General features: G+C 46.6%; 1 protein-coding gene across 1 annotated transcript; it reads left to right on the top strand.

The window, feature by feature from the left end:
* adra1aa (adrenoceptor alpha 1Aa) lies at window positions 1-25,022 on the top strand. Its single transcript, XM_078565299.1, has 2 exons — window positions 1-913; window positions 24,532-25,022. The coding sequence occupies exons 1-2, from the start codon at window positions 1-3 to the stop codon at window positions 25,020-25,022; spliced, it is 1,404 nt and encodes a 467-aa protein (XP_078421425.1).
* Window positions 25,023-26,185: the final 1,163 nt, after the last annotated feature.

Genomic DNA, 26,185 nt, shown 5'->3' on the forward strand with positions numbered 1-26,185 from the left:
ATGGGCTTCGTTTCTGAAAATAAGACTTCGGTGCTGATTGTGAACTGCTCCACTTGCCATTACCCCGTGAATCTGAGCAGAGCTGTCGCCCTGGGCATCGTCCTTGGCTTTTTCATCCTGTTCGCCATCCTGGGCAACATCTTGGTCATCCTGTCCGTGGCCTGTCACCGGCACCTTCAGACGGTCACCAACTATTTCATCGTCAACCTGGCCATCGCCGACCTGCTCCTGAGCTGCACAGTGCTACCCTTCTCGGCCACCTTGGAGATCCTCAGGCACTGGGCGTTTGGTCGGGTCTTCTGCAATGTCTGGGCAGCAATGGATGTCCTTTGCTCCACGGCCTCTATCATGAGCCTGTGCGTGATATCCATAGACCGATATATCGGAGTCAGCTATCCGGTGAGGCACCCGACCATCATGACTGAGAGGAGGGGGCTCCTGACTCTGGTTGTGGTTTGGCTACTGGCTCTGGTGATATCCATTGGTCCGCTCTTCGGCTGGAAAGAACCGACCCCGAAAGACGAAACTATCTGCAAAGTCACAGAGGAGCCCGGCTACGTCTTATTTTCAGCCTTCGGGTCGTTCTACGTGCCCCTGACCATCATTCTCATCATGTACTGCCGGGTCTACATCGTGGCCAAGAGGGAGACCAGGAGCTTGAAAGCCGGGAAGAAGAGAGAGAGGTCACAGGCGGATGAAGTGACCTTGCGAATCCACCGCAAAAATGCACGGCCAGACAGTTCGCCCAGACCCTCCGAGCCCAACCCCAGAACCAAAGGGACTCAGCTTAGAACCCACTTCTCAGTCTTACTCCTCAAGTTTTCCAGAGAGAAGAAAGCCGCCAAGACATTGGGAATTGTGGTGGGAGGCTTCATACTCTGCTGGCTCCCATTCTTTATAGTTCTCCCGTTGGGTAAGAAGCGATTTCATTCAAAAGTCAGATTTGTAGCTTTCGAGTGGTTGGCTAAATACTGAAGTTTTGCGTGTTGGCATCTTCTTTGGCCTGAAAATTATTCGTTGACTGTGACAGGGGGAAACTGCACTTTTCTTACCGTAACCTTAGGCTAACAATTCAATGGGTCCAAACCTTGCATCTCCCCCGGTTATCTGTTAACGCGCCTGTTTCGAAGCAGATAAACGGAGAGACAGAAAGTGCCGTAATTTCATCAGAAAACACAAACTTTGTGAGCGCTTGCAGGTCACAGAGATGTTTACAATAGCCTTTTTTGTTTTAAATGGTGGGGTACATTGTGTGTGTGTCTGGTAGACTGTCTGACCAAATAATCTCTGCGGGATAGGAGAGGGCACAACACGATCATTTCAGCAACATTCAGACATCAGTTACTGTTATGAAAATTAGCATTTAAAGAGTCGGGCAACTTCGAAGCAGCGCAGGTCAACTTATTACTAGGCGTATAATGTGCCTTTAATGCAATAGAACATCCAAGTGCTTGACTGGAGTGTTGTGAAGCAACATTTTGACACCAAGCCTCATGAGAATATATTGGTGCAGGAGACCAAAAGCTTGCTGGAAAGGATCATTTGTAAGGAGTAAATAGAGGTAGAAAGGCAAGGGGGTTTTGTCGTGGGGGGGGAGGGTGGGGGTGGCAGAATTCCAGGACTTTGGGCCTGAGGCAGCTGAAAATCTGGGATGCTCAACAGACCAGAATCAGGTGAGTTCAGATACCTCCCAACAGTTCTCAGGCTGGGAGGAGTTATGGAGGGGGTGGGGGGGGAGGCTATGGACAGATTTGAAAACAAAAAGGTAATTTTAAAATCGAGGCATTGCTTAGCTGGGAGCCAATGTACTGCACAAAGTACAAGGATGACAGGGAATGGGGGAGACGGGTGAACGAGACTTGGTGCAAGTTAAGGGACAGGCAGCAGATTTGAAGACAAAATACAAACTCAGTGGTCAGCAGAAGTGAACATCACTTCATTTTTAGATTTGTATCGCTTAATTTCAAGACAAATGACTTCTTGAGCAAAGTAGTTTCCAATAACCAAACAGAAATAATGTAAAGTAACTTGGCCCATCAAGGCTCAGCCCTTATCTTTTAAAGAAAAACAGCAAATCTTTGGCTTACTGATTCTGAGACTCATTCTGCAGCTCCAAAGTGCAGTTTCCCCATGAGTCCAGACAGAAATGAAAACTTGAAATGGTGGAAATGTCAAACATTAACAGAAAATGCTAGCAATCCACATGGGGTCAGTTCCTCCTAAAACTCAAGGGATGGGTAAATGGAGCTCAGTCAGAAAGGATAGTTCAAGCTCTTAGTTCTTCCTTTTTATTTGGTGAGGTCTCTTATATAGAGATGAAAAGAATTGCACTTTTATATTAATAAATGAATATCAAGGGGAGACCCATAGTGCAAGCACCACTAATGTTGGCAGAATATAGTGAGTAAGTTAGAAAGTCGTAATACAATAGCGTAGGAAGAAAGGGAGCTAAGGATTTTCAAAAGCTTGGACATTCCGGGAAAGAATGAGTTATCGGGGAAAAAAATGTTGGACGAATTCATTGCAACAGAATGAGGATAGCAAGTGAGAAAATGATGTAATTGAGGTTTAGCAGGAACAAGAGAAGAAAGTGAAAAATAAACACTGGTGTGTGTGTGAGAGGGAGAGAGCGAGAGAGAGCGAGAGCGAGAAAACAGAGGATGGAGGAGAGGAGTTTGAATTTTTTTTAAATGAAAGCCAAACTGCCTGAAGCAGAAAGGAAAGTGAAGAACCTGAACAGATAAAGCTCTGGCATCACTGTTAGGTTGAATAATGGTGCAAAGAAGCAACTAGTGGATTTAATGACCTGGAACACAAAGCGTCTGCTGCAATAAAATTCATTCCATCTTTTTTTCATAAAAATAATTATTTCAAGTGATTCTGAAGAGAGGAACATGGGCATATCTCCCCCTGGATGTGAGCTTTACTGAAAAAGACCCTGGTAGAATGTGAGAATGGAGTATTTATTTATTTCTATGCCTACGGGCACTTGGTCCCATCCTGAATGGGTTTTTTCAGAATTATTATGGATTTTTTCATTGCCAAAAGGAGAGAAAATTGTGCAGTGTTGCGTGGAACGAGAGTTGACAAAAAAAGGAAAAATAAGTTTTTAATGCAAACTTAGAACTTCAGCCATGGAAAGGATATAGTGAAGATCGCTAAACAGTTGCCAAGCAAGAGACATCAAGAAAGGCTTGAAAAAAAATTGGGACTTTTATTCACTGGTACAGAGCAAGATCGCCAGGTCATAAATTGCAATTCTGAAAATTAAACAGGACGTTGAAAAAAAATGAAAGACAAGCAACAAGAATCAGCACAAAGAGCCATGTTAGAAATTATTTATGTCTCTGCAGTGAACTTGTAATACTTCAGTGGGTTACTAGAAAAGGGAGACATGAAAAGATGTGGGTTGATAATTCCAATTGAAAAATTACTACTGATACAGATACACTGGGTCAGATATGATATTTTGGATTCTATGCAGTTAGTACTCGCAGCAAAGATCAACATTTCTAAATATCAAAATGTTTATAGGGCATTCAAGCAAAAGATGCAAGAATTTCATGTGATAATTTGGAAGTAGCAAGCCAATTATTTTCAGCTCCTGTTCAACTTCTGTACAACAGCTTCTTTAACAACCAAACCCAACTAAAATATTTACAAAGAGCAGGTGTTGCTGAATTACACTTTCCAATAGCCTGTTGGTACTGCATTAAAAATATATATTTAACAAGCTGGAACAGACATTAAGATCAGTCAGAGGGGCCATGCAAGCAGCCAGCAACTTAACCACTTGTTGCACCTGGAAACTGATATTTAATCCAGGGGATGGGAGTTCGAACCTCACCATCTTGTTTGGTAACACTCCTGTCAAGCGCCTTGGGACGTTTCAGTACTTTAAAAGACATTATACCAATGCAAGTTGTTCCGTTGTCATCATTTGTGATGGAGTTTTATACTGTTGGGAAATTGAGCCTTGGGGATGAATCGTGATTTTTGCTAATGGACCTGGATTAAACAGGATTCATCAGTTCTACCACGAGGTGCCTTTTTAGTCAGTTGAAAGAAGTGATCATCATTACAGCTGCAAAATGATTAGCTATTGTTTTGGTAACCAATTCAACCTTCAAAATAACACTCGCCTACTATTTTGAATGGCGGTCATAAAATTCTGCAACGTAAAAGGTTTATTGACACTTCCCCCATTCAAGAGAAAATGATGCCCTTTCATGGAAATGGTATGATTATTCAGTGCTCATCAACCTCAGTGCTTTTCCATAAATTGAAGAGATCTGTCGCCTACTTCAAAGCTTTCTTTTTCGACAAAAATCATACTCAGTGTTAATGAATTTTTACATCCCTGCAGTCCCCTTTCTTATTCTGATGTTCTACCTCTGGACCTTTGACCTTCTCAATTTTTGAAAAAAAAAACTTGTCATGTGGAAAAAGGTCTTGAAAAGGAAAACAGCGTAGAAGTTCAATTCCTGCGAATGCTGAATGCGCTCAGGCAGCTGACTGCATTGAGAAATGCTCTGCTGAAAGGCAAAAATTACTCAGCTACTCCAGAGTTAAAGCCTCGATTTTGCAAGAGGCATCACTTCCCAGTCAGTTTTATTATTAGTGCAAGGCTTTAAATATGCAGAGGTGGGTTGGGTCATTCAGCCCATTTAAGCTCATAAAGAGAGAACTGACAGTTCTCCCCATTCCCACCAAATCACGCCTCTCTTAGACTTAGAGACTTTCCCGCATCTAGTGATGCGCGAGGCCGACAAAGCACATGCTTATGTCTGTTTCCACTTCTCAGTTTCTCCTGGAACAGGTCACTAGCCTGCCAGCAGAGGCTTCAGTTTGAGGGACCACCACTCCGCATCAAACATGGCTGACCAGGAGACTCTCCCATCTTACCGTCTGCCATAGACATATTGGAAGGATTTACAGGTTGATAGTCAACCTGTTTGGCCACATTATGCACTCAACTCCCATGGCCATCATGTCCTGGGCCAGAATTTTACGTTCGGCATGCGGGCACGTGCCCGACACACACGAGTTTAATACGATGCGTGTCCCAACGTCATCGCACACTCGCACGATATTTCATTCGGCGGGTGCATGCCGGAGTTGGCTGCGCGCCCGCCGTTAATTGAAAGGCCTATTCAGGCCATTAACGAGCTGATTAACTTTAAATCTACGCTGCCCGTCCAACCTAACGGTTGGCGGGCAGGCGAAAAGGCCAAGCGGCCTTTACATTTTTTAGTAAACCTCATCCACGAGCGGGATGAGGTTTCCTAAAGCTAATACAAATTAAATGAAGACTTTCTTTTGACATTAAAAACATGTCCCATCTCATGTGACACAGTCACATGAGGGGACATGTTTCATTAAATTTTTATTGCCTTTATTGATTTTTTTTTAAAAAACGCTTCAATCTCCCTGAGACAGCTCCGTGCCTCAGGGAGATTGAAGCGCTCTTTCACGCACAAGCATGAACTGTGTGCCAGACCCGCTCTCCTGCCGCCCACACAGGTAGCGCTCAGCGCTGCCACTCGCGATCCACGCAGGGCGGGGCTTAATTGGCCCGCCCGCGTGAAATGCTTCCCAACTGCTCCCGCCGAGCCCGCCCAACGAGGGAAAAATCTGGCCCTGGAGTAGGATTCAAACCCAGAACTTTTGGCTCAGAGGCAGGGACACTGCCCATTGCCCCACAAGACCTCCTCATTGTGGTTTTCAGCAGTCTCTTAAATAATTCCAGGGGTTTTGCCTCCTTAGTGTTGCCGGAAACTCACTTGACACATTGGCAGTTCTTTTGATAAATTTGCTAAATTGTTTTCATTAGTTTGAATCTCTACCTTTTATCTGACTGTCATTATTTAATTTTCAGTCTGTGTTTTGCCATTTCTTTATGATTTAAAATAGGCAAGTTATGTTTTGGGCTTTTATTTGTGTGTATTTTGCCACAGAAAAGATTTGGGTTAAAAATTCCTCCAACTTTGGATTAATATGCGTTGTTACAAACAGAGCGTATTGAGCCAAGTTAAAAAAGACTGGTAGCCGATAGTTAAAATGCCAAGAGCTAGACGCAATGTTTCCACATGGACTGACATTGTTAGAAATTTTTTAGGCAGTCTCAGAAGTCAACAAAATCATCACATCCATTGCACTCGCAAGCCTTTTGTCACTTTTAAACAGCGACTCGGACACAAGGGGAAAGAGTGGCTTTTGCATCAGGAAAGCTACAAATGGAAGCATGAAGTCAAAAAGATATAAGAATCGCTGGAGACGAGCTAGAATAGAGCTCCCTGTCAGGAAACACAGCATGTTCTTTATTCTGTTTCATCTGGAATTGCATCCAATCATATTTGGTGAACTCACTGAACTCCGTCCTCTCAGGTCCAACCCCAACATTGTCATCAAACACGCTGACAAGGGTGGTACTGTTGTTGTCTGGCGCATTGACCTCTACCTCGCAGAGGCTGAGCGTCAACTCGCAGACACTTCCTCCTACCTCTCCCTGGACCAAGACCCCACCACAGAACATCAAGCCATTGTTTCCAGGACTGTCACTGACCTCATCTCCTCTGGAGATCTTCCTCCCACAGCTTCCAACTTGATAGTCGCCCAACCTCGGACGGCCCGCTTCTACCTCCTACCCAAAATCCACAAACAGAACTGTCCTGGCAGACCGATCGTGTCAGCCTGTTCCTGCCCCACGGAACTCATTTCTCGTTATCTTGACTCCCTTCTCTCTCCCCTTGTCCAGTCCCTTCCCACCTACATCCGTGATTCCTCTGACACCTTACGTCACATCAACAATTTCCAGTTCCCTGGCCCCAACCGCTTCCTCTTCACCATGGATGTCCAATCCCTCTACACCTCCATCCCCCACCAGGATGGTCTGAGGGCCCTTAGCTTCTTCCTTGAACAGAGGCCCCAACAATCCCCATCCACCACTACTCTCCTCCGTCTGGCTGAACTTGTTCTCACACTGAACAATTTCTCCTTTAACTCCTCTCACTTCCTCCAAATAAAAGGTGTGGCTATGGGTACCCGCATGGGCCCCAGCTATGCCTGTCTCTTTATGGGGTATGTGGAACATTCCTTGTTCCAGTCCTACTCCGGCCCCCTCCCACAACTCTTTCTCCGGTATATCGATGATTACTTCGGTACTGCTTCATGCTCTCGTCGGGACCGGGAAAAATTTATTAATTTTGCTTCCAATCTCCACCCCTCCATCATTTTCACATGGTCCATCTCTGACACTTCTCTTCCCTTCCTTGACCTCTCTGTCTCAATTTCTGATGATAGACTGTCCACCAATATCCATTACAAGCCTACCGACTCCCACAGCTACCTCGACTACAGCTCCTCACACCCCGCTTCCTGTAAGGACTCCATCCCATTCTCTCAGTTCCTTCGCCTCCGTCGCATCTGTTCTGATGACGCTACCTTCAAAAACAGCTCCTCTGACATGTCCTCCTTCTTCCTTAACCGAGGTTTTCCACCCACGGTCGTTGACAGGGCCCTCAACCGTGTCCGGCCCATATCCCGCGCATCCTCCCTCACGCTTTCTCCTCCTTCCCAGAAACATGATAGGGTCCCCCTTGTCCTCACTTATCACCCCACCAGCCTCCGCATTCAAAGGATCATCCTCCGCCATTTCCGCCAACTCCAGCATGATGCCACCACCAAACACATCTTCCCTTCACCCCCCCGACGGCATTCCGTAGGGATCGTTCCCTCTGGGACACCCTGGTCCACTCCTCCATCATCCCCTACTCCTCAACCCCCACCTATGGCACCTCCCCATGCCCATGCAGAAGATGCAACACCTGCCCCTTCACTTCCTCTCTCCTCACCGTCCAAGGGCCCAAACACTCCTTTCAAGTGAAGCAGCATTTCACTTGCATTTCCCCTAACTTAGTCTACTGCATTCGTTGCTCCCAATGCGGTCTCCTCTACATTGGAGAGACCAAACGCAAACTGGGCGACCGCTTTGCAGAACACCTGCGGTCTGTCCGCAAGAAAGACCCAAACCTCCCTGTCGCTTGCCATTTTAACACTCCACCCTGTTCTCTTGCCCACATGTCTGTCCTTGGCTTGCTGCATTGTTCCAGTGAAGCCCAACGCAAACTGGAGGAACAGCACCTCATCTTCCGACTAGGCACTTTACAGCCTTCGGGCTGAATATTGAATTCAACAACTTTAGATCTTAAACTCCCCCTCCCCCCATCCCCACCCCGTTTCTCCCCCTTCCCCTTTTTTTTCAATAATTTATATAGATTCTTCTTTTCCCACCTATTTCCATTATTTTTAAATCTAAAACTAATACTTTGTTAGTCTTTCCACCCCACCCCCACTAGAGCTGTACCTTGAGTGTCCTGTCTTCCATTCTTAATTAGCACTTTTCTTAGACAAATATCACCACCTTCAACACCTCTTTGATCCTTTTGTCTGTGACATCTTTTGATTATCTGCTCCTATCACTGCTTGCTTATCTCCACAATCACCACACCCTCAACTTCTCTCTCCCCCCGCCCCCCCACCTTAAACCAGCTTATATTTCACCTTTCTCCTAACTATACTCAGTTCTGCCAAAGGGTCGTGAAGACTCGAAACGTCAACTGATTTCTTCTCCACCGATGCTGCCAGACCTGCTGAGTTTTTCCAGGTAATTTTGTTTTTGTTCTGGTGTTCTTTTGTTCACCTCAAGTGTGAAATAAAGCAGCTGCTTAGTTTGTATCAAGTCACATTTCACCAAGATTTCATCAGGCCTTCCTTTGAAGAGATTTAAGAAGTAGATATTACAAAGACAAGAAAATCCACTTTCAGTCACAATGGGGTATGAGAAAGGTGTGAGTCTGAACTATGGCTGACACATAAAGATAATTCCTTGTCAAGACACATCCACTTAGAATGGGGTATTACTGTTGCGCCTCTGGTTTTTCAATGATCATACAAATAGATGCAAAATAAGATGTGCATAAGATCAGTAAGCAGTAACCTTACTGATCTCTGGAACTGAAATCTATCTGCAACAAACAAATTTATCACAGCTTGTCAAGATTATTTCTTAATCATTTCCTTCAAATTTGCATATCTCAGTTTTCTCATTTCCTTCATGATATCCCAGCCCTCCGAAAGTAGAGATCAGGCTGGAGATATAGATTTCTTGCCCACACCACCAAACTCAATTAAGCTGTAGTGGGATGATGATTCAACAAGCATTCTCTGGCTATAATTAGAAACTAGCCCAAGAGTCAATGGATTGAATGGATCGTGTCTTGACAAGGAATCACATTAATGCCTCAGCTATATTTCAGTATCAGGCCTTTCTAAATGGGCAGCTACACTTGCAATGCTTTATATTTGGTGAGCATATAGGGTGGAATTTTCCAAGCCCACTGGCAGTGGGCGTGATAAGCAGCAGGCCCGGAAAATATGGCGCGACATGCTTCACAAATGCGTGAAGGCTGGTCGCGATCATCTGCTCAGCCCGCTGATGGTGGGCCACGTTTCCCACCATCGGTCAGCAGAGACCTAATTCTACAGAGCATATAATTAAAAAGCCATCCTGCCAGACTCTTGGAACCCCACTGTATCATCCGTCCATGTCGGCGGGAAAGCACGCCGACATGTTTCGCAACAGCACGCAGGTGACGTGCACTCGGCGGCCTTCACTGAGCTGAGGTGGGTGAGCAGCAGCGTCCTCCACAGTTCGTCTGTTGTTTACTGGCCTCAGGGGCACTGGGCCAACTGATGCCAGGCCCCAGAGGTGACTGAAGGTGGCGGGAGGTGGTGGGGGGGGGGGGTTGTGTGGGGGGGGCGCGGGAGGAGGTGTCCGGGGGCAATTGCTGGCCAGCCTCAGAGGCGACCGCTGATCGGGGCAGGCTGGGGATGGCAGCATCCTGAATGCATCCCACGCACAGACAATTGAGGTGGGGGGCAGGGTAAGCGAGAGAAGTGGCCACACATTAGGGGCACCTGTACAAACTGACCATGCCTCTCTGCAACTAAGACAGATCAGGTGCACCCACAGTGATATGATTGGGGTCGGGCTCCTAGCCTGCCCGCCTGTGCAAGCAATGCAGAGGCACCAAAGGGCCACCAAACGCTCCATAACTTCCCCCCCCCCCCACCCCACCCCCACCACCTCCCCCTCCGGCACAGACTTTGAGTCCGCCATCACTTTATTGGACCCCAGAGCAGTTGGGCTGCACACATTGTACAATCTCCTCGCCAACATTGGCCATGTAGCAGTCACTGCTGGAGGCTCTGAAACTTTAGACGCATCTGATGCTGTGTCCACCTTCAGCACCTCAGCCCTTCAGGAGCTGGTGCACAGCATCACTGGTCGCAGATGCTGGTGTGATGGGGGCCAGCCCCACCTTAAAAGTGCAGAGAGCACACAGAGAATGAGAGAACTCGGTGACGCCTGCCCACTACATTCTGGCAGCAATAACCAGCACCGCCGAGGTGCAGGCATCAGTAATGTTCCCAGGACGTGCGAGGCTGGACCATCACTGTGGTCTGAAGGCTGCACAAAGCACAGGGAAGAGGCCCTGGACTGAGACATCTGCCTTTTATCTTGTACAGAAAGGTTTCACATCTGACTGACAAGAACACTGCTCACCAGAACAAGGAGCCACAGACAGGATGACATTCTTAGGAGTTTATTGACAACAGTGAACAATATGTACAAATGATCAACACCCAAGCCCAGGCCGTGCAACTACTTTGCCTTAACTGCCCTAACCCTACTGCTACGCCTTGTTGCTCCCCGGACATCCACAGTGGAGGTGGAGGCAGCCTGCTGACTGTGATGCCCTGATTGTGATGACTTTGGTAGGCATCCTCTGGTAGGCTGAGACTTGGAGGGCCCCGGCCTACTTTTGGGGTGCTGCTATGTGGCAGTGGCACCCTCCTCGGCCTGTGAAGCTGAAGCTATGGAGGCCTCAGGAAGATGGGATTCGGATGGGCCTGTCACTCCCAGAATCACCTGGCCCCAGAGCGTACACCTGCTGATGATCCTCCCGATGGGGGCCCGAGGGTCCCTGGCTGACTTTGTGAGCGGAAGGGGTAGCTGGAGTGAGATTGAGCTGCCCCGCACCCCTCTGTTGGAGGCTAACTATGGCATCAGCAATGGTGTTATGCCCATGTAGCAGTGACGTCCTGGACTAAGGTCTCCATGGCGGCCACCATCCTGCCAGGGTTGACCTTGGTGCATTGCAATGCCGGTGCTATCACCTCGACCTGAAGACGGACGGACTCCTCCATTGTGCCTTGCAATCTGAGGAGTGCAGTGGACATCCCTTCCTGATGTTCCCTAGCTTGCCTTTGCAGCTCCAGCAACTGTGGCATGACCGAGTCCAGAGGCTCGTCATCTGACTCGGACTCAGAAACGTTTTAACCTCCAGCAGCCCTCCGAGTGCCGCGGATCTGGGAAGTCCCTGCCTCCGCCTGATGTGGATCAGAAAGTGCAATGTGCTCACCAGATTTTGATCCCGAGGCTACTCTAAAGCTAGATTCCACCGAGGTGTGTGTCTCTGCGCTGGCGGAGGGTGTGAGCGCTGTGACAGGACTTCAGGGAGGGTGCCTTCAGGTTCCTCCTCAGGAGATTTCTTTGTTGCTTGATTGGAGGCCCTGGGTCATGGACTCTGTCGGCTGTTTGCCAGATGTGCCTGCGAATGCAAGGGGAGATAATTAGTGCATGGCAGTGGCCTTGAAAGGGGACACATCACTCATGGCATGGTTGCCTGATGGATGTTGGACTGCTGGATCCTCACTTGGTAGAGCAGCGCCGACCTCACGCTCAGCAGGGAACCACTCCCGGTCATCATCGGCCACCTGGATGGCTGTTTTCGAATTCTGTCAGAACTTTGATCTCCAGCATCCCTCCAGCTGTCTGTGACCTTCCCCTCCTGTTGTGAGCCAGTTTGTCCTGCGTGGATAGAGATGGGGAGAGTATCAGGGTGCCTGCTGGGCCAGATGATAAATATGCCTGGTCTGTGTGGGCGGTGAGTGGTCCTATGGACGAGATGAGGACAGTGTGTGTGAAAGAGTGAATGGTGATGTCCCTTGCACTGGCAGTGAGTGAGGGCCCTGTGGATGTGTGATGGGTTTGTGAGTGTGAGAGTTGGGAGTGATGAAAAGAGTGACTTACCCTGGCGGAACGAAGGAGATCATTCATCCTTTTGCGGCACTGGGTGGCTGTCGTCCTCTGCAGGGCATGTGCGCTGACCACTGTTGCCACCACCTCCCGAGCCGGGTTAGTGACTTTGCTGCCCATCCTGCGGCCAGAGTGGGGGTAGAGCACATCCCGACGGGTCTCCACGGCATCCTGCAATCGCTCGAGGAACCTGTCATTAAAGCCGGGGGGTGCGGGGGCTGCAATCCGTTTTCCTTTACTGGCCATGTCTCCCAGGCAGGGGTGGTGAGCTGCTGGCGACAAGCGCTTTGCTGGTGGCTGCCTTTTAAAGACCAGGGTGATGGTGGGCGGGCGAATGAGAGCCTGCTCGCTATGGAAACGGCATGTTTCACATGAGTGAATAAATAATGAGGCGGGCTCAGGACGATACGGCGTGAAAACCCGCCATTTTCATCAGCAGGCAAGGCTCCATTTTACCCACTTAGTGCAATTCTGGAAATATTCCATCCATATTACACCTGGAGATGTCTCTCTTCTCCCTTCTCTTCAACATCCTGGCATAACTCTGGTTGGGACGGTAAAACAACAATGGGACTAATATCCTTCCTCATCTCATATTTATCTTCTGAAGCACAAATCTGCCAAAAATTATTGACCTGGTGAGAAAATTAGCTGAGTGAAAGGAGACAGAATAATGATAATGAGCAAGTACTCCAGTTGGCAGCATGTGGGGGTGTCCATCAACGATTTGTGCTGGGACTGCAATTACTCACTTAATTTATTTGGGACTTAGATAAAGGAATAGAAAGTCCACATATTCAAGTTTTTCCAAGATGACTGGCATTGGAAGAAGAGCAGACATAAGCAAATAAAAACAGAAAATGCTGGAAAAACTCAGCAGGCCTGACAGCATCTGTGGAGAGAGAAACAGACTTAATGTTTGAAGTCTGCGTGACCCTTCTTCAGAGCAGACAGGTCATACGGACTCAAAACGTTAGCTCTGTTTCTCCCTCCACAGATGCTGTCAGGCCGGCTGAGTTTTTCTTGCATTTTTGCTTTTAGTTCAGATTTCAAGCATCTGCAGTATTTTCCTTTTATCAGACCAGAAGCAAAGATGTTGATAGATTAAGTGAATGGGCCAACTAGATTTCAGTGTCCGCAAGTTTGAGGAATTGCCAATTGCAGCCAAGGCAGAAGCCCTACTCCTTGGTGTGCAGACACGACATCGCACCAAACATTAAGAATCATTAGTTAACACGGTGCAAAACTTCCAGAACAACCGTGACGCAGGGAAACAACAGAAAGATAAATCAAACACGAGTTAACATTTTTATTGGAGAGAAAGCTTGTATCTGAATTAAGATCAGCAACACTTGTGGTGCAATAACCTACATGTTTCGCAATCATTTGAAGAGACGAATGACTGATGATAACACATGTTGGTTTATAAGTTTGGTCTGACACATATGGATATAAGCAGAGATTGCTAGCAAGATTTATTGAAAAATAAATAAGGTACGGTAGGTTTGTGCAATCAGTTCCTGGAGTGTGTGTGTTCATTTTGAACTCAATAATTCCAGGACCCTTCACAATGAATGTTGCAAAAACATGTCAAAACGAGAATGGCTGTCAGATACTTTTAAGATGCTTTGGAATGGTTTCCGAACATTATCTTGGACATCTGAGAGTCTGAATGCTCCAGTCAAAATAATCTTACTATCTGGAGTTTATGCAGGATCGAATGTGGGGTTAAAAGCAAATAAAGTGTACCTGATCCTTCCAGATGCTATTTTTAGGATGACCATTAATATACTTGCATACACTCTGTCTGCAACGTTTTAAATACACTTTAACTTGGTTAATGGCTGCATTAAATTTGCAAAGTTACAAATTTGTATCAATACATCAACAACAATAGTTCATGTTTATATAACACCTTTAATGTATTAAAACATCACAAGATTGTTCATAGGAGCATTATACAGCAAAGTATGATACCAAGCCACACTTACAGACATTATTAGGTCAGGTGATTAAAAGCTTGTTCAAAGAGGTCATTTTAAGGAGCATCTTAAAGGAGGAAAGTGAGATCGAGAGGCAGAGAGGTGTAGGGAGGGTATTCCAGAGCCTGGGGCTTAGGCAACTCAAGGCACGGCCACCAATGTTGGAGCAATTATAATTGGAAATACACAAGAAGCCAGAATTAGAGGACCGTAGATTTCTCGTGGAGATGTGGGATTGGAGGATAGTTGGGACGGGTTGAGGCCATAGAGGGATTTGAAAACAATGATGAGAATTGTAAAATTTGGGTGTTGCTTGACCAGGAGTCAATGTAGGCCAGTTAGCATGGGCGTGATAGGGGAACGGGAATTGCTGGAAGTTAAGACACATGCAGTAGGGTTTTAGGTGAACCGAAGTTTACAGAGGGGAGAATGTGGGAGACCAGCCTGGGGTGCTTTGGTATAGTCAACTCTAGAGCTAGCAAGGGCATGAATGAGGGTTTCAGCAGAACATGAGCTGAGGTGGAGTGAGGTCAGGCAATGTTATGAAAGTGGAAATAGACGGTCTTAGCAATGGCACGAATACGAGTTCAGAAGCTCATCTCAGGGTCAAAGGTGACACCACATTGTGAACAGGATGGCTTAATCTCAGACTGTTGCCAGGGAGAGGATAGCAAGGGAATGCAATTTGGAGTGGGGACTGAAAACAGTGGCTTGAGTCTTCCCAACAGGCTCACTAAAAAGTACAGCAGAGGAAATTCAAACGAAAACTAACTTCTGATGACAGGGATGCTGTAGTAACAACAACTTGATCTATATTGCTTTTAACATAGACTGTCAGGAAAGATGACTAAACACTTAGCCTAAGTTTTAAAAGTAGGTCTTAAATGGAGACGGAGATATAGAGAGTTGGAGCAATTGAGGGGTTTAGGGAGGGAATTACAAAGCTATACAATACTTCATTACAAAGCCCATAGAGTTTAGGGCATGGCCTATACTACAGGGCAAGGGAGCATAAGATGCACTGGGTCGAGAATTGGAGGAGCTCGGCATTCCCGAAGGGTTGGGTAGCTGGAGGAGGCTACAGATGTAGTGAAGGGTCAGGCAGTGAAGGATGAAAATTGTCAAATTTCAGTATTACAGGACCAGGAGCCAATGCAGGTCAGCGAGCACAGTGGTGATGGGTAAAGCAGGACTTGATGCAGAATGGGATGAGAGAGATTTGGATGAAAATGTAGACAAAGTGTGTGCTTTCATGGGTTCCCAGCCAGTTAAAATTCACAGCCCTCTCCTGTTTCCTATGCAGCCACATGCTGATTCCCGACAAGTTACTTAAATTTAGGTTGAAGAAATTTCTGCTTTGTCCATGCAGATTTTAAATGTAAAAAAAAGGGCCACTAACTGAAAACTTGGTGATGTTGGGTGAGCTCATTTGGTTAAATGGGTCGACGGTGATGCAGAATGGTGCCAATGGCACAGGTTCAATCCACATACTGGCAGTGGTAGTTCTTGGAGGCCTGCCTCCTTGTCTTGCCCACACGTGCAGAGTGGCCCCTCTCAAGCTGTATGACCAATTGTCTCTCTCAAATGGAGAGAGATACCTTCAGTCCTTTGTGGACTATGGCTAATTATCTGAAAATTTGTGCACTTCTCATCTTCCCCTTCAATTGAGGTGAAATGAGTTTGACTTCATGTGTGTTTTTTGTATCAGTTTGAGCTAGCATTTATTGCTTTCTCAGTTTAACAGCAGATGTAATTATAGCTTGGCATTGTTCAAGAACCACTGCACATTTAGTTAGAACAGAGAGGGTGTCCCCTTTCATTGTTGTCTTCAGCAAATTGCAGACTGCATTGTAATTCTGTGCTTCTTGTACCCATCAGAGAACAAAGGAGATTCAAGCTGATCATAACTAATCTTATGCAATACAGCAAAAAAAATCAAAAGGGTGATAAGCTGTTTTTTGGAAGCATTCACACAAGAGCTGGTTTATTTAAGACAGTTAAACAGTAGCAAAGATCAGTATTCTTTATTGATCTATGTTTATTAATAACTACTCAGATAAAACTTAGCGCCACCTGGAGTGGTTGAGGCAAATACTCAAAGGGCATTTAAGAGGCCCAGTTTCATTTTATTCTTCACCTCATCCGTCGCCTCAACAAGAAACTTTTTCTCTTTCTCTCAAGTGCTAAGGAACGCAAGCTCCAACAACTCATCGACCAACACCCATCTGGGACCCTCCACCCCTGCTTGTCCCTCCGTCCCCACCCCATCTTCCAATCCCAGCCCCAGCCGCGTATTCACTATACCCCCTGACCTTCCCCTCTCCGATGCTGAACGTTCAGTGCTCAGCAAAGGACTTAGCTTCATACCCTTACACCCTCATCTCAATGAATTTCGGGCTCGGCATGATGCTGAACTCTTCTTCCGCCGTCTTCGTCTCCGTGCTCACTTCTTTGGGCAGGAGTCCTCTCCCCGTTCAACGGATCCTTTTACCCACCTCCAATATTCTCCCTCCACCTGGACCCCTCCCTCTGGATTCTTACCTTCTCTTGATCTTTTCATTGAGAACTGTCGGCGTGACATTACCCGTCTCAATTTCTCTGCTCCTCTCACCCATTCTAATCTGTCTCTCTCTGAACTCACTGCACTCCGTTCTCTCAGGTCCAACCCCAACATTGTCATCAAACCCGCTGACAAGGGTGGTACTGTTGTTGTCTGGCACATTGACCTCTACCTCGCGGAGGCTGAGCGTCAACTCGCAGACACTTCCTCCTACCTCTCCCTGGACCATGACCCCACCACGGAACATCAAGCCATTGTTTCCAGGACTGTCACTGACCTCATCTCCTCTGGAGATCTTCCTCCCACAGCTTCCAACTTGATAGTCGCCCAACCTCGGACGGCCCGCTTCTACCTCCTACCCAAAATCCACAAACAGAACTGTCCTGGCAGACTGATCTTGTCAGCCTGTTCCTGCCCCACGGAACTCATTTCTCGTTATCTTGACTCCCTTCTCTCTCCCCTTGTCCAGTCCCTTCCCACCTACATCCGTGATTCCTCTGACACCTTACGTCACATCAACAATTTCCAGTTCCCTGGCCCCAACCGCTTCCTCTTCACCATGGATGTCCAATCCCTCTACACCTCCATCCCCCACCAGGATGGTCTGAGGGCCCTTAGCTTCTTCCTTGAACAGAGGCCCCAACAATCCCCATCCACCACTACTCTCCTCCGTCTGGCTGAACTTGTTCTCGCACTGAACAATTTCTCCTTTAACTCCTCTCACTTCCTCCAAATAAAAGGTGTGGCTATGGGTACCCGCATGGGCCCCAGCTATGCCTGTCTCTTTATGGGGTATGTGGAACATTCCTTGTTCCAGTCCTACTCCGGCCCCCTCCCACAACTCTTTCTCCGATACATCGATGATTACTTCGGTGCTGCTTCATGCTCTCGTCGGGACCTGGAAAAATTTATTAATTTTGCTTCCAATCTCCACCCCTCCATCATTTTCACATGGTCCATCTCTGACACTTCTCTTCCCTTCCTTGACCTCTCTGTCTCAATTTCTGATGATAGACTGTCCACCAATATCCATTACAAGCCTACCGACTCCCACAGCTACCTCGACTACAGCTCCTCACACCCCGCTTCCTGTAAGGACTCCATCCCATTCTCTCAGTTCCTTCGCCTCCGTCGCATCTGTTCTGATGACGCTACCTTCAAAAACAGCTCCTCTGACATGTCCTCCTTCTTCCTTAACCGAGGTTTTCCACCCACGGTCGTTGACAGGGCCCTCAACCGTGTCCGGCCCATATCCCGCGCATCCGCCCTCACGCCTTCTCCTCCTTCCCAGAAACATGATAGGGTCCCCCTTGTCCTCACTTATCACCCCACCAGCATTCAAAGGATCATCCTCCGCCATTTCCGCCAACTCCAGCATGATGCCACCACCAAACACATCTTCCCTTCACCCCCCCGGCGGCATTCCGTAGGGATCGTTCCCTCCGGGACACCCTGGTCCACTCCTCCATCATCCCCTACTCCTCAACCCCCACCTATGGCACCTCCCCATGCCCACGCAGAAGATGCAACACCTGCCCCTTCACTTCCTCTCTCCTCACCGTCCAAGGGCCCAAACACTCCTTTCAAGTGAAGCAGCATTTCACTTGCATTTCCCCTAACTTAGTCTACTGCATTCGTTGCTCCCAATGCGGTCTCCTCTACATTGGAGAGACCAAACGCAAACTGGGCGACCGCTTTGCAGAACACCTGCGGTCTGTCCGCAAGAAAGACCCAAACCTCCCTGTCGCTTGCCATTTTAACACTCCACCCTGTTCTCTTGCCCACATGTCTGTCCTTGGCTTGCTGCATTGTTCCAGTGAAGCCCAACGCAAACTGGTGGAACAGCACCTCATCTTCCGACTAGGCACTTTACAGCCTTCCGGGCTGAATATTGAATTCAACAACTTTAGATCTTAAACTCCCCCTCCCCCCATCCCCACCCCGTTTCTCCCCCCTCCCTTTTTTTTCAATAATTTATATAGATTCTTCTTTTCCCACCTATTTCCATTATTTTTAAATCTAAAACTAAAACTTTGTTAGTCTTTCCAACCCACCCCCACTAGAGCTGTACCTTGAGTATCCTGCCTTCCATTCTTAATTAGCACTTTTCTTAGATAATATCACCACCTTCAACACCTCTTTGATCCTTTTGTCTGTGACATCATCTGCTCCTATCACTGCTTGCTTATCTCCACAATCATCCCACCCTCAACTTCTCTCTCCCCCCGCCCTCCCACCTTAAACCAGCTTATATTTTACCTTTCTCCTAACTGTACTCAGCTCTGCCGAAGGGTCATGAAGACTCGAAACGTTAACTGATTTCTTCTCCACCGATGCTGCCAGACCTGCTGAGTTTTTCCAGGTAATTATGTTTTTGTTTTGGATTTCCAGCATCCGCAGTAGCTTTTAGCTTTTTGTTTTTATCTCTGCATTTAAGAGATATGTGGGGGAAGAAAGAAATAGAATGAAAGGTGAAGAAAGGAGAGGAGGAGATTCATGTGGAGTGTAAACACTGGTATTGATCTGTTGGGCTGAATGGCCTCTTTGTGCTGCCAAGTCTACATAATTCAGAGCAATATTCCAGATTTAATTTAAAACAATTGTAGGCTGCATTTATCACATTCATGACACCATAGATATAAAGGTGCATCTCCAAAACTTGTCTCTGACCCCAAACATCGTAATTAGGGTCACCGTTTTCCTGGAACAACAGACAGAATTGTGGAAGGGGTCCTAAGGCTCAAACAGCAACCTCAAGCAGGAACGAGAGATTTGAATTATTCTGTCACTTAAATCCTGGCCATGTCATGTTAAAAGGAAGGAATAATTTGTGATTCCTGACTGGGGATCTGCCATTGTCCTTTGTTGCTTGAACCAAACAGTGCACCAGACTTGCACTCATTAGCAGCCATCTCTGTCAAAGCAGACTGACCAAAACGGCCAACTTTGTGAACTCCTTCCACTTTCTGTAGAACTTGCCTTAATTAGTGGCAGACACACCATCTGTATTCTCATTTCAGACCATTGTGGCTCTTCACACACAGTCAGAGCTCAGTGTCTTTCGTGGGGTTACAACAAATGCAATCAGCATCGCCAGCCACATCGTGTCGCTGGGAGGTCCAAAAATCCTTTGAAATCTCAGTTCCATTACAGCTTGTTTTTTCCCCAGTTTTGCCAGGTTCTGGTGTGATTAAGTTCAGAAATTTTTGTGGCTGCTCCTAATGAGGTAGAGCAAGGCCATTATAAAATTATAAAGCACCTCAGTTTTGCTTTTGGTTGTGCCATTGATTTTGAGCACCTCTCCATGACTGTGAACCCATTGTGTTAGTCGTCTCATGCGACTACACAATGAGAGAGGGGACAATGAGTAAACACCAACCACCACCTCTGCCCCAACAACTCGCCACAAAGTTATTCCTGGCCACTTTTGCACATCTCTGCTGATGGTTTCCGAGATAGGGAGACATGGATAGGGGGAGGGGCGGAAATGGCAATTTTCCCAACCATGATTTTAAAAACTGCCAAGTTTTATGATCCATATTTTAATGACAAATGGTTCATGGTTGATGACATGTTGGAAAGAGGCATCAATGACCAAACTATATCTTCTTTCATGTGCTTTGTGTGTTAAACCTTTCCATTGCTAGTGCATCAAATTAGCATAATTTTAATGATCTACTCACTGGAGTCACCACCACACACGTTATACTCCATATCTAATAACATTTAACTTCCTATGGGAATACTATTCAACCATCTTCAACTTCTGCCCTCCTCAATATGAGTTGTCCACTTCACCTGGTTAACGTATTCAAGCTCTTTGGCAAGTTAAGCACAAGGAATACTTCTACATCACCTTCATGAGAGTGCATGCATCCTCTTTTCCTCAAGTTCACATCAAAAAAACAGCAATTCCCCTGTGAAATAGGTTACTCCTGGATAACCTGCTGAGAAGCACTTGAACAAAGATCAATAAGAGGCCTTAGTTTCCTCCCCAATCCTCTCCAACCCCATCCCATCTGTCCCTGCCACCCCAATGCCCCATCCCACCCTCACCCCATCCTCTTCACCCACAGGGTCACTTTTGCAAAGCAGCGATGCCGAGGTTAGGAACAAAAAAAAACTGGAGAATTAAATCTGAACTGCATGATTCTGCAAATTTGCACATCTACAACTGAAACTGTGGCAAACTGGGACTTCTTGGGTCCGTCTCTTGCTGCTGGTATTACCTGTCAGCCTCCATTCCCCCAACTTGGCTTTCATCCAATTTCTTACTCCATGGAGCGTGAAATAAAAATAAAATTAAACTAACTAGCACCAGAGTTCAAAGATAAACATTTGGAAGTCTGGAACTTAATTTTTTGAGATGATGTGACAATTCCACACACTGCCTTTTATGAAGCTATTTAAAATGTCTGGATTTTAAAAGAAAAAAGGTAGGTTAAGATATAAAAGGTTTTAAGCAATGCCTGCACAGTTCATAAGTTAACCAAGAGAGAAAATTTGCATTTATGACCTCAAAGTCCCGAAGTGCTTTACAGCCAGTGAAATACTTTTGAAGTGTCTTTACTGTTGTAATGTAGGAAACACAGCAGCCAATTTGCACACAGCAAACTCCTTCAAACAGCAATGTGGTAATGGCCAGTTTATTCATTTTTGTGGTGTTGATTGAGGGACAAATATTCATCAGGACACCAGGGGAACTCTCCTGCTCTTCTTTGAAGTGCCATGGGACCTTTTCATCCATCTGAGAGTGCTTCAATGTAATGTCCGAAACACAGCCCCTCCAACAGTGCAGCACTTCCTCAGTCCTGCATTAGAGTGTCAAATGCATTTTTGTGCTCTGGCCTGGAACTTGAACCCAGAACCATCTGACTCAGAGATAAGGTTGCTAACCACTGAGCCATGGCTGACATGAAAGAGACAGCAATCCTTATGCTGTCGTCAAAATAAAAAGGGGAGCCTTGGCAAGTATTGGCACATGAGTCAGCGAATGCCCTTTTCACATAAGTATACACGTTTATATCTGATTCATTTACAATAAACCAGGGGTCCTCGACATTGCATCAGACAATCCCTGATGCTTGCCAAACATTGTGTCCCCAAACACAGCTGAGATTCTTATTTTTGTTCATACTGTTTTTACATTTTCGCTGTTGTTGTGTAGAGCATCTTGAAATGCCATTTTAAGAACTCAAAACACAGAATTTAAAAAAGCAGCAACATCTTCTTTGTATAACTGAATCTGAAAGCATGAAGGCCATTAAATTTGACAGGCAACAGAGATTAAAACATCAACAGTCTACTTATTCGTCCAAAACACCTTGAAAACACAATGATTCATTAGGCACACATTGTCACTCAGTTACTGCTGCAGATTACATTTCCACTCACTAATTCAAGACTCTGCTATCTAGGTTAGTTAAAGAGCAGTGTAGGATCAATACACGCAAAACCAATTATATTCCAAGCTCAGCCGAGTCTTTGGGAAATCTTACTTGTTCAACATTTTTTGAAAAGAAAGTTGCCGTTTGAATTTCTGAATCACAGAAGAATTTTAAGGTAGATCCAAATTCTCTCATGCTATCTCCCTCCAACAGACTTTCAGGTCTACCCTGCTGTAGAATAATCCATTTGCAGATTGGTGCAGGTCAGTCAGAAGACACAAACCAGCTATTTCTCTGCACTGCTGCTCATACCAAACAATTGAACACAAAAACACTTGTTCCTGTGACTCATCCCTTTCTCTCTTACTTCTGTGGGGCAAAATAATTGGAGTCATAATGCAGTACCACTCAAGTGCTCTTGGATGGTCTTCAGTCGGTGTGTTGAGACTCCAGTTCAGCTCTATCCAAGTTTTGTATTGGCCAGGAAAATTAGGAGAAGACTAGACAATCTGTAGAGCCTTGTTGTTTCTCTCTAAATTTCCAAATCTCCCCTTCTGGGACCGCCCAATATTTAGCTTAAAGCCCTCTCTACAATCCTAGTTATACAACTCAGCAGGACATTGGTCCCAGTTGTATAGGTGAAGACAATCCCAATGGTCCAGCTCCCAGTACTGGTGCCAGTGTCACATGAATTGAAACACATTTCTCGCATGCCAGTCTTTGATCCATACATTCAACTCCCTAATCTTATTTACCCTCTGCTAGTTTGCTGGTGGCTCAGACAGAAATCCAGGAATTATCACCTTTGTGGCTCCGCTTTCTAATTTAGCACCAAGCTGTTCATACTCCCTCAGCAGAACCTCTTTCTCCGTCTTAGCTAAGTCATTGGTAACCACATGGACTCCGGCAACTGGATCTTTCCCCTCTCACTCCAAAGTCCTCTCCGGCCCTGAAGTGATGTCCTGAATCCTGGCACCAGGCAGGCAACACAGCCTTCAGAACTCACTCTCAACTGCAGGGAATAGTATTTAAGTAGATGACCCCTACTCAAACGACATTACTTGAGAGATACAAACAAGGCTTTAAACAAGGTTACGGATTCAATTTCCTAACCTGTCAATAGGCACCTCCTGTTCAACCACAAGATCAGACAAGATTCCCAGGTTAAATCACTGATGTGTCTCTAATTAATCACAGGTGGACAATGAAGTTTAGGTAACCTGGTGATTTATGATAGTACAAATTCAACTGGAGGTGTCAGCTGTGGCTCAGTTCATAGCACCCTCGCCTTTGAATCAGAAGGTTGTGGGTTCATGTCCCACTCCCGGAAACCAAGAACTGTGAATGTACTCGAAAGAGTTACATGCGATCTGTTGATAACTCGAAAGAGTTACAAATTCAACTGGTTCACTCATGTCCTCCAATGAGGATGGAGATGCCTTTCCTGTCCCCTCTAGCCCAGTTATTTCTCCACCACATTCAATGAAGTTAGCCTGAGGGCAGTGAGAAGGGGGAAACAAACAGTGCCTGACCATCATCAGCCACACCCCAAGAACAAATATATTTTAAAAAAGCACCAAAGCGAGGAAATCAAAGTAGGCGTGTTTGCACTTGAAAAGGTTTATTGAACAGTATTGCAAAACATTTTAGTTGTGGCTTCTGCCAAGATCATTTTCACTGAGAACATTCCAAGAGCTTCTTCCTGCGACTCCTCTCTTCCTCTCTTACTCCTGGGGGGGGGAGGCGGGGGCGCAAAATAATTGGGGTCATGGCGCAGTACCACTCAAGTGCCCTTGGGTAGTCTTCAGTCGGCGCAGCGAGACTCTCTCCAAGTTTTGTACCGGCCGGGAAGTTTTGCAAGGAAGACTTGCAACTTTGCGAGAGTTACGTTCCCTTTATCCACGCGCTCATCCTCACCAAGACCTTCCAGGCCAGGCGTAACCTTCAGACTTCAGCTTTTCCTGCTGATTTAATCCCCTTTTAATTATTTTATTTATTTTTTTTTACACCGTGCACCGATTTTTCTCCGTAAACTCGCTGCCCTGCACACCGGCTCATCATCCAATGCCATTAGGCACGTTACCTGCATCACTGGCACTTGCAGAGAGGATGACCACTCTTGGCTTTCAATTTACCTTTTGAAAGCTGTGCTCTAAATCCTGCTTCCGTGCCGATAAGTAATGGAATAGTACCTTTTTTGTTTGTGTTGACGGCGACCCTTGACCGGCAGCTTATTAAAGTTAGCTACCAATAAAAACAGCATCTTTAGCTGGCAAACCCATCACTGAGGATTGTGTATCAGGTAGCTTGTCGTTTTAAAAGAGGAGAAACATCATCCTGCAGTGAACCACTGATTAAAATTCAGCTACCAATGCATGGGCACACCATAAATAATGTTTCTTTTTCTCTCCCCAAACCCCCCCCAATTTCCTCCCACAGGTTCATTCTTCCCCTCGTACAAACCTCCAGAGACTATCTTCAAAATAGCATTTTGGCTCGGCTATTTTAACAGCTGCATAAACCCCATCATATACCCGGCTTCGAACCAGGAATTTAAAAAGGCATTCCAAAACATCCTGAAGGGTCATTGCCGGCACAGGAAACAGGCATCCATCCACCCCCCGCTGAGCTACAACATGGACAGCAATCACAGCGCCGAGGGGCACAGTGACCTGGTGCGCATCCCCCTCGGCACCAGGGAGGCTTTCTTCAAGATCTCCAAGTCCGACGGTGTGTGCGAGTGGAAGCTGTTCTCCACCCTCCCGGAGCGCGGAACCAAGGGCAACTGCAGACCTCCCAGCGGGAAAGATCCAGCGATCCTGCTGCGCTGCTGCTGCGCCGGTGCCCGCGCGTCGGACGGTGACGCCCCCAGCGCACCAAATTTGAAACTGCACCCTTCCTCCGCCGGCGCTTCCGGCGATCCCGTTTGAGCCCGGCGACTGGACGAGAAGCCCCTCCCCTCCAGCGGGGCACGTTTCCAATCTCACATCCCCCCCCCACCCCCCCCCCCCACCCCCCACCACCTCCAGCCCTGACAGAAATGTGCAATTTTTGCATTTCAATTACACCCACCCATCCATCATGAGCCAGTGTTTACTCACCCACCTACATTTCCCCATCTAACGAGGTGTCAGCTGTGGCTCAGTTCATAGCACCCTCGCCTTTGAATCAGAGGGTTGTGGGTTCATGTCCCACTCCTGGAAACCAAGAACTGTGATCGTACTTGAAAGAGTTGCAATCTGTGACTGTTGATAACTCAAAAGAGTTTCCCAGAAACCAAGAACTGTGAATGTACTCGAAAGAGTTACATGCGATCTGTTGATAACTCGAAAGAGTTACATTCCCCATCTGAGTAGCTGGGGGGGGTCAGTTGATGTTGTTTCAGGTTTCGCCGGGATGGACCGGGAGGATACATGCGGTCCATCCTTAACAACAAAGAACAGACTTCGCTCACTTCAAGAGAAACCGCCAAGACCCCTTGACAATCTCGGACTATTCTTCAGTTCTGCGCAGGTTCACCTGAAACGAGAAGCATCTCGGCGTTTTTTTTTAAATTATGTTGGTTTGACTTTTCAATTAACTGTTTCAAAATTTAATGCCGGGTTCATTTCTATCGTGGATTAAATGCACTGAGGCAGAAACGATTTAAGGTCTGCAGGCTGATAAAAAAAATTCAGGAAGATGACTTCTGTTCCTTTTCAGTGATTCGCACATTGAAGGAAAAATCGGGATTTTCCGGCCCCGTCGTGGCGGGACCCGCCGGGGAGATTCGACGGACCAGCCTAAAGTCCATTGACTTGCGAGGCGGGGGGGTGGGAATCGGACGATCCCGGCGGCTCTGACCTTGGCAGACTACAAGCGGTCCCTTTGCCCTGCTTCATCGTCCTTTCCCAGAAGCTCAAAACTGCGGAAATTCTTGCCCCTCAGGCTCTCCTTTCCCCCCCCCCCCCCGGACAGTGTTGAAACCTCAATCCTGGCACCACTTGATCTGAACTTCCCAAATGACCTCTGCCAACCTCTTCAACCTTGCCAGTGTTCTGCTCTATGGGCTTTGGTCTTGAGCTTCATTTTCGGCATCTACAGATATATGTTA

This window comes from Cetorhinus maximus, chromosome 20, assembly GCF_964194155.1.
Source record: "Cetorhinus maximus chromosome 20, sCetMax3.hap1.1, whole genome shotgun sequence".
NCBI classification, from domain to species: domain Eukaryota; kingdom Metazoa; phylum Chordata; class Chondrichthyes; order Lamniformes; family Cetorhinidae; genus Cetorhinus; species Cetorhinus maximus.

What these genes read in the sequence shown, in the direction of transcription:
- adra1aa (XM_078565299.1), top strand. Translation starts at nt 1, where the DNA reads ATGGGCTTCGTTTCTGAAAATAAGACTTCGGTGCTGATTGTGAACTGC. An exon ending in CTTTATAGTTCTCCCGTTGG is followed by an intron (nt 914 to 24,531) that starts GTAAGAAGCGAT and finishes TTCCTCCCACAG; the next exon opens with GTTCATTCTTCCCCTCGTAC.